The sequence below is a fragment of the Lolium perenne genome, chromosome 4 (genome assembly GCF_019359855.2).
Source record: "Lolium perenne isolate Kyuss_39 chromosome 4, Kyuss_2.0, whole genome shotgun sequence".
NCBI classification, from domain to species: domain Eukaryota; kingdom Viridiplantae; phylum Streptophyta; class Magnoliopsida; order Poales; family Poaceae; genus Lolium; species Lolium perenne.
The window spans coordinates 4,271,843-4,289,378 of NC_067247.2; the positions used below are offsets into that span (position 1 = coordinate 4,271,843).

The 17,536-nt window shown below is 44.3% G+C and overlaps 1 protein-coding gene across 1 annotated transcript; it reads right to left on the minus strand.

The window, feature by feature from the left end:
• Positions 1-2,059: 2,059 nt before the first annotated feature.
• LOC127297677 (uncharacterized) lies at positions 2,060-14,055 on the minus strand. Its single transcript, XM_051327988.1, has 3 exons — positions 13,993-14,055; positions 3,507-4,325; positions 2,060-2,662 (listed from the first exon to the last, which is right to left on the minus strand). The coding sequence occupies exons 1-3, from the start codon at positions 14,053-14,055 to the stop codon at positions 2,060-2,062; spliced, it is 1,485 nt and encodes a 494-aa protein (XP_051183948.1).
• Between the last annotated feature and the right edge of the window lie 3,481 nt (positions 14,056-17,536).

Here is a 17,536-nt window from a genome sequence, read left to right on the forward strand (position 1 = left end):
CACTACTCTCCTAGGCTTCCTCCAGGCCCAGTCGCTGGCGCGACCCTCTTGGGGGCGAGTGACGCAAGGCTTTTGGGCTAGTCGTCCTTGACGAGTGTGTCTGGTGATAGGCCCTATGGGCCATATCCCCATCATTTGTACACACTTATTTTTTTTAACTTCTAGAAATAAATAATGCACTGATGGTTTTATAAAATACATGCAGCGCATGGCCGGGACATTTACATGCCACGTTACGGTCAGAGTCTAGTGGCCTCATGTTTTTTATGTGACAGCACATAGCAGCAGCGATGTTTTTACTAGTTACTCCCGCTCGCCACGACCTCTGAACTGACAGTCACGTGAACAAGAGCCTGCAGTTCAGGCGCGGGTGGAGAGGCGCCAGTGCCCAGCAACATCCGTCCAGCTACATTTTTTTAGTCCCATCTCGATGCGTCCAGCTACAATTTTTTTCTTTTTGAGCAACAAAATAAAATAAAGTGGGGTGGGGTTTTGAACTCAAGACGTATTGGTTAGCAACAAAGGCTTCATCCAACTGAGCTACCACAATGTTCTCCAGCTATAATTAAATAGGACCTTTCCGGTAAACTGGACATACAAGTATTTCAACTCTCGCGGCGGGCCTTGCTCGCTAACAAAGGTAAGCAGAAGAGAGGAGACAGTTAAAGCATTATTAATGGGCCTATTGTTCCTGGCCCAACCACGTGATCTTCCGCGAAACGAACACAAGTGCGCGCTAGGGAGGAGCTCCCACCGGAGAATACCAGAAAGCCCAGCAAGCAAGAGGAAAACAAAAGTGGGATGGTGGTGCATATACGCGATATGTTCATATCGTCGACCGAGACTAAACTTTTTCTAGGTTGACTGATACCTAGACACTCCCGTACAATAATACTCCCTCCGTCCCATGATACATGTTTTAAATTTGTCTGTAGCACTTCCTCTATGCCGAAATATAGTGCCTATAAGATTTTTTCAAAGTCAAACCGGGTAAACTTTGACCAAATTTATGACAAAAGATATCAACATTTAGAATCTCAAAAATAAGTACCATTGGATTCATCATAAAGTATATTTTCATATGGTATAGATTAGATATTGTAGATATATATATAATTTTATCAATAAACTTAGTCAAAGTTAATGTAGTTTGACTTTCGTGGAAACCAATGCACACTATATTATTGCATGGATGGAGTAGTTAGGTACCAAGGTTATGATATCTAACTACTATGTAAGATTCAAGGGTTATGATACCTATACTTTTAGAAAAAAAAATGTAGATCTAACGAAACGAGTCTCTCGAAAATAATTGTTAAGTCAAAAACTAGAGGATCAAGTAAACACACCTTTACCAAGGGAAGGCCAATGGAGTCACCATCCCTAAGGTGTTTGACTTTGAGAAGCTGGTCTTTTTTGTCATCTACAGAATGTTTGGCAACACTTTTCTCATTTGTGATGACAATTATATGGCTGCCCCTTGAAGTATGCAACTCGGAGAAGAAGGTTTTTCTTATAATGTCCCAATCTTGTTTTGACTGCAGACCATCAATAACGACTATGTATTCTTCTTCATTCAGAATCTCACGACACGCTTGAATCGGATCTTGGCCTTTCATCAGACCAGCTGCTGCAGCTACTTTTTCTTCGTGAGTTGACTGGAAATCCAGGAGCAAGTGCCATGAGAAGTCCGCCAGATCGAATGAATTGGGCACGTCAACCCAGCTAGATGCTGCACATCCATACCAACGCCTCGTCAGAACTGGACGGGAGAAGATTCTTCTGACAAGAGTTGATTTTCCAACACCAGAACGTCCCCACACGGAGATCACACTTGGATTAGGATTTAGCAATTGTTCCTTAAGAGTAGTGAATTCCTTCAGTCGCCTATCAGCATATTCAAAATTAGCATAAAAATCTGCCTCTGTTCTTCGGCTGTAGAAAAGAGGCGCCCTGCCAAAATACTCCACGCCTCTAGTAGTAATTCCAGTATCCTGCAAGATATATAGAGAAACATGCAAATGTTTTCACAACCGCCTCCAGCTTGAGGATAATTTTTTTAGGTATGCTGGTAATTAAGAAGCAAATACATGAGGCATGCATATACCTTCTTTATCAAGCGATCAAGGACCTCGTCTTGTTCTAGAGCATTAATGTCGAACAATCGATTTGGTTGATCAGGTGCGCAATGTTTGGCCACAGTCTCATCTTCTGTAACGACAATAATACTTGATTTTGTTCTAGTCCATTTAGTTGGCTTGGACAAAAAGGTGGTTTTTATCTCGTCCCAGTCCTTCCGGGCCTCGAGACCATTAATAACAACGAGGCAGTCATTTTCATGCAGATACTTGCAACACCGTTCAATCACACCTTGGTCCCCCTTTCTACCCACTTCTTCAATTTCCTTGGCTTGAAAGTCACGTGATTGAAAATTCAGAAACAGGACAACAGCAAACTTGTTTATATCGAACGGCCTCGGTACATCCACCCAGTTGTGCTCTTCAAATACCACTCCATCGAATCCCTTACGCTTGCCCCTTATACGCTTATACACCTCAGGAAGGACACCTTCAAAACGATTGGAATTACCCGCCACGGAGATCACACCACCACGCGTTATCTGCCAATTGAATTCACCAATATCGCTGCGACGCACAGAGCCCTGCAGTGCAGTTTATGGTAGTAGAACTGATAAACAAGATTGTTAATTAAATTACTACTCCCTCCGTACCGGTTTGCAAGCCCATTACGTTGTTTTGAGAAAAACTTTGGACATTAATTTATTCAACAAAATACTATGAAATATATGCCACAAAATTATACCATTGGGAACTTATTTCAATATGAATTCAATTTAATAAATTTTGAAATCACTCCGATTCAGTTTAAAAGACACGCATGTAGTTTAAGAAAAACGCTGACCACTAATTTGATCAACAAAATAAATAAATGGTCAAAGCTTTTTCTCAAAATACGTGGTGGCCTAATAAATCGGTATGGAGGTAGTAGATCAGGGAGCACAAGTAAAATTATCGACCATTATGTGGGCCGTCCGTAAACATACACTAAATTTCGATGCACCAGATATATGAATGAGAAAAACCGTTTTCTAATATTAGGATTCTAGTTTAAAAAAATTATGGCAACAACCTTATTTAAAAAAATATCCTCACCGAGATTATGGTTTTTGTTTCAAATTATACAACTCTTTCACAGTTTCCGCAACAGGAAGAACATGTTCGTAAAAAAGCTCGCCCAAACTATTCCTATCATAACTCTTTTTTTTTCCTTTTCCGCGGAACAATATCTAATAACTTGATGGTTTGTTAATTGTATAAAGTTGGGCGATTGGAAATAATCTCACGTTTCATTTATCATAAAATATTATAAATTTCATATATCTGTACTTTTGTATGAACATATACATACACGTATGTAACAATGTCAAATTTGCATCTACGATGTTAATGTTTGCATGTCTAAGACGTCATATGTATTTTGCTTACCTTTTTGGAGAAGGCACAGAGAAATTGACCATCGGAGAAGCGTGTGAGCTGCGAAACTTGGTACGGTTCTCGTGTGCACAAAAGTGCAATCCTTAAGTGCTCCGTGGACACGACAATCCGGCTGCCGTTGTTACAATCTGGCAGGTACATTCTGATGGCCTCCCAATCTACCACAGTAGATACTCCTTCTAGGACGAGGAGATACCTCCGATCATCACTCACTTGGCGCATGAGCTCGGCCTTGGTGGAATCATCTTCTTCAGTCACAGCTGCTCTCATCTTCTTCCGGAGCTCTGCACCACGTGATTGGTGGTTAGAGAAGCTCGGTGGGTAGAACAGAGCCAACAAGGTCTTGAGGAACTCGTCCGGATCAAAAGGATGCATCAGCTTTATCCAGGCACGGCTCTTGAAGCCTTGGTAGATTTCTGGATCATCATAAGCCTTCTTGATGATATATGTCGCCTCAAGATGATGGTGATGAGCAGCTACAGCTCCTGTACTGCAACTTCCCTGCCATAGTGAGATCACTTGACGGTCCTCACCTTCGCTTGTGATCAACTTCTTGAGGTCGCCCGTGCCACGAAGCTTACCCGCAGCCTGCCAAACCTGGCTTCGGACGTCGAATGGTGATGATGATTCGACGGCGGCGGTCGGGATAAGCTGATTTGGCGGCATGGAGTTGTCGTCGCCGAGGAGGTTGTAGCGGGCATTCCTTTTGCTTACATCCTCCACCCTAGCCTTGAGCTGTTGAATCTCTGCCACCGCCACGTCCACTGGCAGCGGCGGAGCTATGCAGGACGGCCCGATCTTCTCAGTAAACTATGGGGTGGATTGTGGATGGCTTACCGAGAAAAACTGGAAATCTGATACCAAGATGATATGGGGTGGCCCGATCTTCTCAGTAAGCAACGGTGGTGATGATGATCACGGGATGATAGCAGCGGAGAAAACACGATGATGTAGTGGATGATAACTTGTATGACGCAACGAGATCTCTCGATTGGTCCCTGTCGCCAATGCAACAGCTCTCAACCCTGCAAGATATTCGCAACTCCACACACTTGCGCACGCAGCCGCCGACCACGAAGCGGTAAGTTGCAACCGTCTAATTCCCAATGGAACAGCAGATCACACAAGACTTTTTCAGGATCTACACAATATCAAGCAATATGGTGTAGGGATTCAATAGTTTTGCATAAGCAAACAACTAAGAACTAGGGTTTATCTTAAACGTGGTCTAAAGCAGCTAGGGGGGCGTCCTGGGGACTTATATAGGCGTCCAGGACGACCTCAGGTCGAAAAAGTACGAAAATAACCGACCCAGAATAGATCTGGTCGAGACAGACTCGGACTGGTCCGGTCTGGAATCCGGTCAACCGGGCCAGGGACCGGATCGGCCGGTCTGGGGTCCGGTCAACCGGGCAGCAACCGGGTGGGCCGGTCTGGGGTCCGGTCAACCGGGCGGAAACCGGATATTTGCGAGGATTTCCGGTTTTAATCCGGTACGATAAATCGCGTCCGGTTTGGCGCCCGGTCGACCGGGTCAGTGACCGGGTTGGCCGGTCTGGCGGCCGGTCGGACCGGGTGCTGGACCGGCCTGGACGTCTTCTTCTCCTCTCGCGCATGCCTCCCGCTCCTCCCTCGCGCGTCCATGAGATATCTTCATGTCCAGCTCCATGTCCAGCTTCACGTCCATCTTGACGTCCGTCTTCATGTCCAGCTGCTCCTCTCCTCCTCGTGCGATGCTCGTCTCCTCTTGATACCTGATGATACATAAGTAATAGGACTTAGGCAGTATAAAGTTCTCATCAATCAAAGTACCGTTTAGAAACAAGTTCACCTGTTGTTTAAGTAGCTTCGCACGAGCCCTTGTAATAGGTCCAATCCGAACTTCATTGGACTTGAGCTTCACAGCAGGTTCATCTTCATCTATCAATGACGGAGGTAGTGTTGTAGTAGGGATGTCCTCATCATCTCCCCCCCCCCTTCAAAAGGCGTCGACCCCGACGCTCCAAGGTCTTCTCCGTCATATGGTGTCAAATCAGCCACATTGAAAGAATTACTGACACCAAACTCATCAACCGGAAGATCTATCGAGTATGCATTATCATTGATCTTAGCAAGCACTTTGTAAGGACCAGCACCACGAGGCTTCAACTTAGACTTCCGCAGCTTCGGGAACCTATGCTTGCGAAAATGTACCCAAACCATATCACCAGGCTTGAACAACATCTCTTTGCGCTTCTTGTTCATCCTTGCAGCATTGCTCTTGCCTTTCTTCTCTATCAACTCTTTAGTCTTCACATGGATCTTACGCACAAAATCTGCCCTCTTGGATGCCTCCATATTAACTCTCTCATGTATGGGCAAAGGCAACAAGTCAAGTGGAGTAATGGGTTTGAAACCATACACCACCTCAAAAGGACACAGCTCCGTGGTAGAGTGTACCGCCCTGTTGTAAGCAAACTCCACATGTGGCAAACACTCTTCCCACTCCTTCAGGTTCTTCTTGATCATGGATCTCAACAATTGTGACAATGTTCTATTCACCACTTCAGTTTGACCATCAGTTTGAGGATGACAAGTAGTGCTGAAAAGCAGCTTTGTCCCCAGCTTCCTCCATAGCGTCTTCCAGAAGTAGCTCATAAACTTCACGTCACGATCAGAAACAATAGTCTTCGGGACTCCATGTAGTCGCACAACCTCCCTGAAAAACAGGTTAGCAATATGCGACGCATCGTCGCTTTTGTGGCAGGCAATAAAGTGTGACATTTTAGAAAATCTGTCCACTACCACAAATATAGAATCATGGCCTCTCTTAGTACGCGGCAAACCCAACACAAAATCCATACTAATATCCTCCCAAGGTGTAGTAGGTGCCGGTAACGGAGTATACAAACCGTGAGGCTTCAGCTTGGACTTGGACTTGTTGCAAGTAATGCACCTCTTCACATACCTGTCCACATCCCGCCTCATCTTTGGCCAATAAAAGTGGTCAGCTAGCATGAGCAGCGTCTTCTCACGCCCAAAGTGACCCATCAAACCTCCAGCATGTGATTCCTGCAATAAGAGCAAACGCACAGACGATTCTGGAACACATAGTTTGTTAGCTCTAAACAAGAACCCATCATGTATGTGATATTTCTCCCATGCTTTACCAATAGCACACAAGCGATATGGTTCAGCAAAATCATGATCAGTAGCATACAAATCACATAGTACTTCTAATCCAGGAATTTTAACATCAAGTTGAGTTAATAGCATATTCTTCCTAGATAGAGCATCAGCAACAATATTATCTTTTCCCTTCTTATGCTTAATAATGTATGGAAAAGACTCAATGAACTCAACCCACTTAGCAAGACGCTTATGCAAAGTAGATTGGGCTTTCAAATATTTCAAAGCTTCATGATCAGAATGTATGATAAATTCTTTTGGCCACAAATAATGTTGCCAAACCTCAAGAACTCTAATTAAAGCATACAATTCTTTATCATAGATAGGATAGTTCAACTTAGCACCAGACAGTTTCTCCGAAAAATATGCAATTGGGCGACCCTCTTGCATCAACACACCACCAATTCCAATACCACTAGCATCACATTCAATCTCAAATTGCTTAGTGAAATCAGGAAGTGCAAGTAACGGTGCAGAAGTTAACAATCTCTTTAGTTCATCAAAAGCATGATCTTGGGCGACGCCCCACTCAAAAGCAACACCCTTTTTAGTCAATTCATTCAAAGGTGCAGCAATAGTACTAAAATTGGGCACAAAACGTCTATAAAACCCAGCTAGACCATGAAAACTTCTTACTTGACTCACATTCATGGGAGTAGGCCAATTTTGAATAGCTTCAATCTTAGATACATCTACTTCTACTCCATGCTTAGAGACAACGTAACCTAGAAATATGACCTTATCTTTGCAAAATGTGCACTTCTCAAGATTACCATAGAGTTTATTATCACGCAACACTTGCAAAACATGTCGAATATGCATAGTATGATCAGATTCATTGCGGCTGTAGATTAATATGTCATCAAAGTACACAACCACAAATTTGCCAATAAAATCACGCAAAACATGGTTCATCAATCTCATGAAAGTGCTAGGTGCATTAGTCAAACCAAAAGGCATTACTAACCACTCATATAAACCAAATTTTGTTTTAAAGGCTGTTTTCCACTCATCCCCTTCTTTCATCCTAATTTGATGATAACCACTACGCAAATCAATTTTAGAGAACACAGCAGCACCACTCAATTCATCTAGCATATCCTCTAAACGGGGAATAGGGTGACGATATCGAATAGTAATGTTGTTTATAGCTCTACAATCTACGCACATACGCCATGTACCATCTTTCTTAGGAACTAGAATAACAGGAACAGCACAAGGACTAAGGCTTATGCGGATATAACCTTTGTCGAGTAGCGCTTGTACTTGCTTCTGTATCTCCTTCGTTTCTTCGGGGTTCGTTCTATATGGTGCCCGATTGGGTAGCGAAGCTCCGGGAATCAAGTCAATTTGATGCTCAATACCTCGCAACGGTGGAAGTCCTGCAGGTACCTCATCCGGAAACACATCGCCAAATTCCTGCAAAACATTAGAAACACCAAGAGGAAGAGGGGTCATGTCGTTAGAAACCAAAACCGTACCCCTGTACAAAAGCACAAGAGGCATGGCTGTAGGATCCTCACTAAATTCTCTCATGTCTTCTTTGGTGGCTAATGAGACTAAGGAATTCACTCTCTCACTTTTCGTTATATCACTCACAACATTACAATTCTCTCGCTTATCTAAAGAAGCATCCTCCAAATTCACTTCAACTTTCTGACGAGATTCATTGACAATTTGTTGTGGTGTCATAGGCTGTAAGTTGATTTTCTTGCCCTTGAACTCCAAGTGATATGTATTAGCTCGGCCATTGTGTTGCACAGAACGGTCATAGAGCCAAGGCCGACCCAATAATAGGTGACACACCGTCATAAGAACGACATCAAAGTCAATACAATCCTTATACGGTCCAATAGCAAATTCAACACGCACCATGTGGTTTACCTTCATCTCACCATTGTCGCTCAACCACTGAATATAGTATGGATGCGGGTGCGGTAGATACTTCAACTTCAGCTTGGTACACAACTCCTTGCTTGCTAAATTGCGGCAACTCCCGCCATCAATAATGACCTTGCAAGCCTTGTCAGGACCAACTAAAGCTTTTGTTTGGAACAAATTGCAGCGCTGAGTAGATGCACTAGGCAACACATTAAGAGCACGCTGCGACACAACAATGGTGCGAGCATCAGACGGGTATGCATCTTCACCATCAGTGTCATAGTCATCATCTTCTGGAGCATTAGGATCAACATCATCTCCAGTCTCATACTCATTGTCCTCATTGATAATCATAACTTTGCGGTTAGGACAATCTCTCTTGAAGTGACCTTTGCCACCACATGTATGACAAAGCATATCGCGATTACGCGCAGTAGACACATTAGAGCCACTCGTACTTGCAGCAGATTCGGACTTCTTTGTGTTAGACACATTGGAGACCGGCTTACTAGGCGTAGTAGAGTAAGGGGCGGAGCGCGTCGAAGGCGCCGGTGCCGTAGATGGGGCCGCGCGTGGTGTGAAACGCCCAGCTCCTGTAGCTCGTCCTTTGATCTTTGCTTCGTCAGCCAACTGTGATTCAGCTTCTCTTGCATGATGTAACAATTGATTCATATTGGTGTAGTTGTAGTGACGAACAATGCCTTTGATATCATACTTCAAACCGTTCAGAAAACGCTGCATTGTCATCTCGAGAGACTCACGGACACGGCCACGCTGCATAAGCATCTCCATCTCCATGTAGTATTCATCGACAGTCTTCACACCTTGCCTCAATAGAGTCAGCTTATCATATATATTCCGTAAGTAATTTGTAGGCACAAAGCGAGAAGTCATTGCCTCCTTCATGGCACGCCATGTGCGTATAGGTTGCTCACGATCCTCATCACGATTACGAACAAAAGCATCCCACCAACGCAAAGCATAGCCATCAAATTCAGAAGAAGCAAGCTTGACCTTCCGATCTTCAGTATAATGTGGATGTAAGCTCCACAACTTCTCAATCTTGAGCTCCCAAGTGAGGTATTCTTCAACATCAGCTCCTCCTTCAAACTTGGGTATAGAAAACTTGGGCTTACCCAATCCATCTTCCTCATCTTGTCCACGACCATTGCGGCCAAGTGGAGCCCAACCGCGAGGACGATTACCACGTGGCGCACCACGAGCATTGTGTGCGTCATCTTGAAGTTCAAGATCATCATCATCGTCTTGTTGTTGTTGCGCGGTCAAATTCTCAACAGCTAAGTGCAAATCAGCAAGATTGCGTTGTACGTCCGTCATTTGATCTTGCATTGTAGTGACGGTCACATGAGTAGCATCCAACTTTTGGGAGATCGCTTGGACCGTCTCCTTAAGCTCATCATCCTGAGCGCGGAATTCACGTCGCATCTCATTACGAAGAGCCTCATACTCCCTCCATGTGATGAGATCTGCAGCACTCTTGTTTTCCTAGTTAACAATTTTATTATCACTAGCAGACATCGTTAGTAGGTTAGTGCACTAAACAAAAATCTTTGGTGGTACTCTCACAACTCACTCAACAACTGATAAGAAAAGGTAAATCTTACCGCTCCAAAGTGAATTAGAATTGCTTACCAACTTGGATAGACGGACTAGTGCACGGATGTAGCGAAGCGAATATCAAGAGTATAAGAACAATCGCACGACAAAGCAGGATATATGTGGGGCTGTAGGTGGGCTACCTATTTGCACCAATAACAAGCTCTAGCGCTGACCGTATACAACCAATGATACTCACACAAGGCGATAAATGTGGCAAAGCAACTATATGTAGGAAAGGTTGCAATGCACTCGAGAGACACTAGCAAAGCTCAACGAGACAGGCACAAGATTGCTCGACTACAGGTGCAGTAAAGAAAACTTAGGCCTTCACTTGATTCTACTAGCACTTCACTTTTCTTTTTTTTTGATTTTTCTTTTGTATAACACACGCAGCTATGTAGCTCTTTTTGCTTCTTTTCGAGTTTCGCTTTTTTTTTTAATAGTTTTGACACAACTCCTTGATAACACGGCCAACAGAAATTGCAAAGCACCAAGAACCTAACGAGCAGCCTGTCGAGCGGTAAAACTAGTCTCTTTTGGGAAAGTTCCTAGTCACGATATCGAAAGGCTGTGGCTATGGTTGGGAACACGCAAACTGTAAGATATGTGTACTCGGAGCAACAAAAACTGACTCTAGATTATAGCGGAAACACAAACCCTAACAATACTAGATGGAAGAAAAGGATACGCAAAAACAACTACGAAAAGCAACTAAAACTCGAAATTAGTGCAATCTAAGGCTATGGCAAACCCTAACCCTAACTTTTTATGGCTTTTTCTGGATAGGAAACACTCACAACTAAACTATGGGGTGGATTGTGGATGGCTTACCGAGGAAAACTGGAAATCTGATACCAAGATGATATGGGGTGGCCCGATCTTCTCAGTAAGCAACGGTGGTGATGATGATCACGGGATGATAGCAGCGGAGAAAACACGATGATGTAGTGGATGATAACTTGTATGACGCAACGAGATCTCTCGATTGGTCCCTGTCGCCAATGCAACAGCTCTCAACCCTGCAAGATATTCGCAACTCCACACACTTGCGCACGCAGCCGCCGACCACGAAGCGGTAAGTTGCAACCGTCTAATTCCCAATGGAACAGCAGATCACACAAGACTTTTTCAGGATCTACACAATATCAAGCAATATGGTGTAGGGATTCAATAGTTTTGCATAAGCAAACAACTAAGAACTAGGGTTTATCTTAAACGTGGTCTAAAGCAGCTAGGGGGGCGTCCTGGGGACTTATATAGGCGTCCAGGACGACCTCAGGTCGAAAAAGTACGAAAATAACCGACCCAGAATAGATCTGGTCGAGACAGACTCGGACTGGTCCGGTCTGGAATCCGGTCAACCGGGCCAGGGACCGGATCGGCCGGTCTGGGTCCGGTCAACTGGCGGCAACCGGGTGGGCCGGTCTGGGGTCCGGTCAACCGGGCGGAAACCGGATATTTGCGAGGATTTCCGGTTTTAATCCGGTACGATAAATCGCGTCCGGTTTGGCGCCCGGTCGACCGGGTCAGTGACCGGGTTGGCCGGTCTGGCGGCCGGTCGGACCGGGTGCTGGACCGGCCTGGACGTCTTCTTCTCCTCTCGCGCATGCCTCCCGCTCCTCCCTCGCGCGTCCATGAGATATCTTCATGTCCAGCTCCATGTCCAGCTTCACGTCCATCTTGACGTCCGTCTTCATGTCCAGCTGCTCCTCTCCTCCTCGTGCGATGCTCGTCTCCTCTTGATACCTGATGATACATAAGTAATAGGACTTAGGCAGTATAAAGTTCTCATCAATCAAAGTACCGTTTAGAAACAAGTTCACCTGTTGTTTAAGTAGCTTCGCACGAGCCCTTGTAATAGGTCCAATCCGAACTTCATTGGACTTGAGCTTCACAGCAGGTTCATCTTCATCTATCAATGACGGAGGTAGTGTTGTAGTAGGGATGTCCTCATCAACGTGTTGGATTCAACGGAAGCTGAGTTACTGTAGCGTCCGTAAATCCATATTTTCGGACCTCCAAAAATTCCAAATAATTTTTTTGCATGTAGAGGATACACGTATGTATGTGAGCGCCAATTTTTATACCCAAATTTAAAAGTATGTAGCTTAGACAAAAATTACAAGTTTCAGATGAATAGTCTAAAGGAAACTCTCCGCCCCTGAATTTTTTGTAACATAGTGGTCGGGTAACTATGTAACTTAGTATCGGTGTAAGTTTAATCGAGTTCCGTTGAACCCAGGCCCCAAAAATTCGCTTTACATGACCATCTCAATAGTTCAGACTAGCTGGATAGTATCATATTAGTATATGATTGTTAGCACCCATTTTGGCCCACTTGTCACCTGAGTAAGCCGGACTTCTAGAAGACTAGGAAGCGTCTGGTACTGGTGTCCGGTTTTTTTAAAATTGAAAAATAATATTTCAGGAACTCCAAAAAAATACAAAATTAAATACACACATACATATATACATTCTGAAGGTACGATATAAATTTCGGGAAAATATATGTTGTATTTTGAGCTATACGAAAAAGACAAATTGCCTACAAAAATCTGAGTTTTCTTTCCCTTTATACAGCCACATTTTTTTTCTGTAGCTCAAATACAGGGAAATTTCTACCGATCCTTTGCACAAGTATTCAGGACATGGTTATGTATTCACGGAATTTTATATATTATTTTCTAAAACTTCAAAGTACCGATTTTAAAATTTTCAAAAAACGGGCACCAGTGTACCTGGGTGCTGCAAATCTGTGTCTAACGTATTCTGCGTATTCACAAAAATAGGAATCACACATTTCTTCACAACACAAAAAACTTTCACATGTTGGTCCGAGATTAAAAAAAAGAAATAGAAAGGGAGTAGTGTTTCCATCAAAGAGATTATCATATTGATTTCAGTCAAAAGCAATATAGTCTAAAATTATACCATGCTATTTGTCTTCTGCTTAGGCCAGTTGAGACAAATCTGGATGGATTATCTGAACCAATTTAGTTTTTATTTTCCCCTCTTTAACTACATATACATGCCTCTCGCCATCCTGGTTTTTACTCCCCTGTATGTTTCATGTACAGTCTGATTACCCTCTCCCATGATACAACCCATATTTTGACGCATAGCCTGACCCTGACCTCTTTAGTGTATAGGCTGGGATACTTGCCTTGCTGCTGTATATAACATGGGGATGAGTCATCTGATACATGCTGCTCCTTTGTTCAACAAAAAAGGAGGAAAAAACAAAGGCATGTATGGAGGTTGAAGGTGATCAACCAAAGCTTCTTTGTTGCAAAAGAAGAGGCGAATAATCCATGGCCACTCGTTGTGCATCCCAAAATATTTTTAGTTTTGTTGGAAAGAAGCATGTGAATTATTTTTCAAAAGAAGCATCTGATGAACACATATAGTCCAGAGATGAATGAACCGTCCATCATTTCTTTGTGCCTTTGCGTGTGCTTTACTCCAGGAATCCCTCTGCAAGGAGATGACGCAAAGTGAAAGCGGGTTTATATAAGTAAGCACCGGGTACCGGATTTGCACTTTTGAAGTTATGAAGTCGGAGATGGATGATCAGGGCATACATTATCTTGCAATGTGTAAGGGCATCTCCAGCCCGACGCAAACCCGACCGACGCGGTTCGTTTTGGTCTACCCGAACAGGAGGATAGGAAAACCCAGCTCAGCGGCTCTACTCAAACGGACCGAGACGTCCGCGGCGACCCATTCCCAACTCAAATTTGGGCGGGAAATGGTCGGCGCGGATGCGACGCGGACCACACACGTCCTCGCCCTTCGGCCCCGGACCCGCCTGGCAGCGTCTGTGCGCGCTGGTCTTCACCCTCTGCTGGGCCGCCAGCTTCTGCACCGCCATCAATGGCCCGATTCGCCTTCTATGAGCGCTGATCTTCTGCCGCCACCATCGATGGGCCGCTCCGCCTTCCGCGATGGCATCAATGCCATGTGCTTGCCGATTTCAGTGGCCTCCATCAATGCCAGCCTTGACCACTCCTTTTTAAGGACTCGTGGCCGCGCCCGCCAGTCCACAGTCCACCTAATAAACCGGTACGGAGGGAGTAGCTATGTTACCATAACATCACATTTTTTTAAGATAAAATGAGTCTACAAGTTAATTAATACAACCATCTAGGATACTATCTTTATGTTACTATGCATTATGAAGGTAGTAACACAGACTGATAGTAGTCTATGTTACTCCCCACTATGACTAGCCTTAGACGTGCGTGAATTAGGCACTCCGAGTAGTGACGACATGCAATGCCCCTGCATGTAAGTTGTTTTTTTCCGAGCTATATCTCTCTGCCGAGATAGCTTTCATTTGCTCCCAATTTAGCTATCTTTTGGAATGATTTGAGCTATGGGTAAGGATGTTAATGGGTAGGATAGAGCAATAACATACCCATACCAGTATAGCCTGTGGGTACAAAATTCTACCCATACCATTACCCGTGGGTATAGAGTTTTACACGCACACCCATACCCGGTGGGTACCCTTACCCACTAAGTACAAATTGGATAGATCAATAGTAAACAATAATTTACAGCCTGTCATGTGCCCCCACATCACAATCATGTTCTCCTACTCTCGGTTGGTCCAACCGCATGCGTGTCACCCTCCTACTTAGCGCCGACCTCTTGGGTTTAAGAAACATAGAATGGAGTGGATATAGAGAGGGCGGCAATGGAAGTCGATGTCGATGTCATTGACTCCATGCCTTGCGGCGGCATGATGGGGAGGGCCGGTGGATCAAGAACTCGAAGGCGCATATATCAGATCATGATGGGTAGGGTTTGGGTATACCCGTGGACACATAATTATACCCAGGCCCTACCTACGAATTGATGGGTAGGTTTGTTGGAGATATGCCCAAGAGGTAATAATAAAAGTGTTTATTGTTATATCTTAGTGTTCATGATAAATGTTTACATCCCATGCTATAATTGTATTAACCGGAAACATTAATACTTGTGTGTTTTGTAAACATAAAGGAGTCCCTAGTAAGCCTCTTGTTAAACTAGCTTGTTGATTAATAGATGATCATGGTTTCCTGATCATGAACATTGGATGTTATTAATAACAAGATCATATCATTAGGTGAATGATGTGATGGACATACACCCATAGTAAGCGTAGCATATGATCAAGTCATTTAGTTCTTTATGCTTCAAGCTTTAATATGCATAGTAACTTAATCCTTCGACCATGAGATCATGTTAATCACCTACACCGGATGGATGCTTTGATGACACCAAACACTACTGCGTAAATGGGTTGTTATAAAGGTGGCATTAAGTGTTCGGAAAGTATAGGGTTGAGGCACTTGTATCAATAGTGGGATTTGTCCATCCTAATGACGGATAGATATACTCTGGGCCCTCTCGGTGGAATGATATCCAATTAGCTTGCAAGCATGTGACTGGTTCACAAGCGATATCATATCACGGTACGAGTAAAGAGTACTTATCGGTAAAGAGGTTGAACTAGGTATGGAGATACTGACGATCAAACTTCGGATAAGTAAAATATCGCGAGACAAAGGGAATTGTTCTTTCGATCACGAAGTCATCGTTGAATATGTGGGAGCTATTATGGATCTCCAGGTCCCGCTATTAGTTATTGATCGGAGAGGAGTCTCGATCATGTCCGCATAGTTCTCGAACCGTAGGGTGACACACTTAAGGTTTGATGTCATTTTAAGTAGATATGGAATATGAAATGGAGTTCGAATGTTGTTCAGAGTCTCGGATGGGATCCAAGACATCACGAGGAGTTCCGGAATGGTCCGGAGAATAAGATTCATATATAGGAAGTCACATTCCAAGTTTGGGAGTGGTCCGGTGAATTTATGGAAGGTTGTAGAAGTTTCTAGAATCATCCGGAATACATCACTATGGAAGGAGGAGTCCCGGAGAGACTCCACCAGCCCTAGCCAACCCACCAAGTGGGAAGGTGGAGTCCATGGTGGACTCCACCAAGGTGGCCGGCCACACCACAAGGAAGGGGAGGAATCCCACCTTGTCTAGGTTTCCCAAATTTGGTAAGTTTTGGAGTTGGACTCCAATGTGGTTTTGGGGTAAACCCTAGGGATTTCCACCTATATAAAGGGGAGGAGAGGGGAGGGGCTGCCACAACTTCAGCCGCACCACCCAAGGGCACCCAAGGCCGGCGCCCCAAGTGCCCCCTCTCCCCAAACCCTAGCCACCCCCCTCCTCCCGTTACTCCCGCGGTGCTTAGGCGAAGCCCTGCCGGAGATCTTCACCACCACCGCCACCACGCCGTCGTGCTGGCGGGATTCCGAGGAGGATCTACTACATCCGCTGCCCGCTGGAACGGGGAGAAGGACGTCATCATCAACACCGTACGTGTGACCGAGTGCGGAAGTGCTGCCCGATTGTGGCACCGTCAAGATCTTCTATGCGCTTTTGAAAGCGGCAAGTGATCGACTACATCCACCACGAGATTTATCTCGTTAACGCTTAGCGATCTTCGAGGGTATGTTGATCTTCACCTCGTTGCTACCATCTACTAGATTAGATCTTGTCTTGTTAGTCGTTCTTGCGGTAGGAAATTTTTTGTTTTCTATGCTACGAATCCCTACAGTGGTATCAGAGCCGTGTCTATGCATAGATTGGTTGCACGAGTAGAACACAATAGTTTTTGTGTGCGTTGATGCTTTTGTTGTTTTTAGTTAGTGTACTTTGCATCTTGCGGGATGGTGGGATGAAGCGGCCCGGGCTAACTTTACATGACCGCGTTCATGAGACTTGCTCCACGCTCGACATGCAACTTGTATTGCATAAGTGGCTTTGCGGGTGTCTGTCTCTCTCACCATAGTGAAGATTCAATCTACTCTTTCTATTGATAACACTAGTATCACCGTTGTGGTTCATGTTCGTAGGTAGATTGAATATCACTCGAAAACCCTAAACCACGTAAAATATGCAAACCAAATTAGAGGCGTCTAACTTGTTTTTGCAGGGTTTGGTGATGTGATATGGCCATGATGTGATGATGAATATGTATGAGATGATCATTATTGTATTGTGACAACCGGCAGGAGCCTTATGGTTGTCTCTATATTTCATGTAGTAATATTATTTCAAAGTAGTTGTAATAGTTGCTACATGTGGTGAACAACCATGAAGACGGCGCCATGGACCTTGACGCTACGCCGACGATGATGGAGATCATGCCCGTGGATGATGGAGATCATGTCCGTGCTTTGGAGATGAAGATCAAAGGCGCAAAGACAAAAGGGCCATATCATATCACATTATGAATTGCATGTGATGTTAATCCTTTTATGCATCTTATATTGCTTAGATCGCGACGG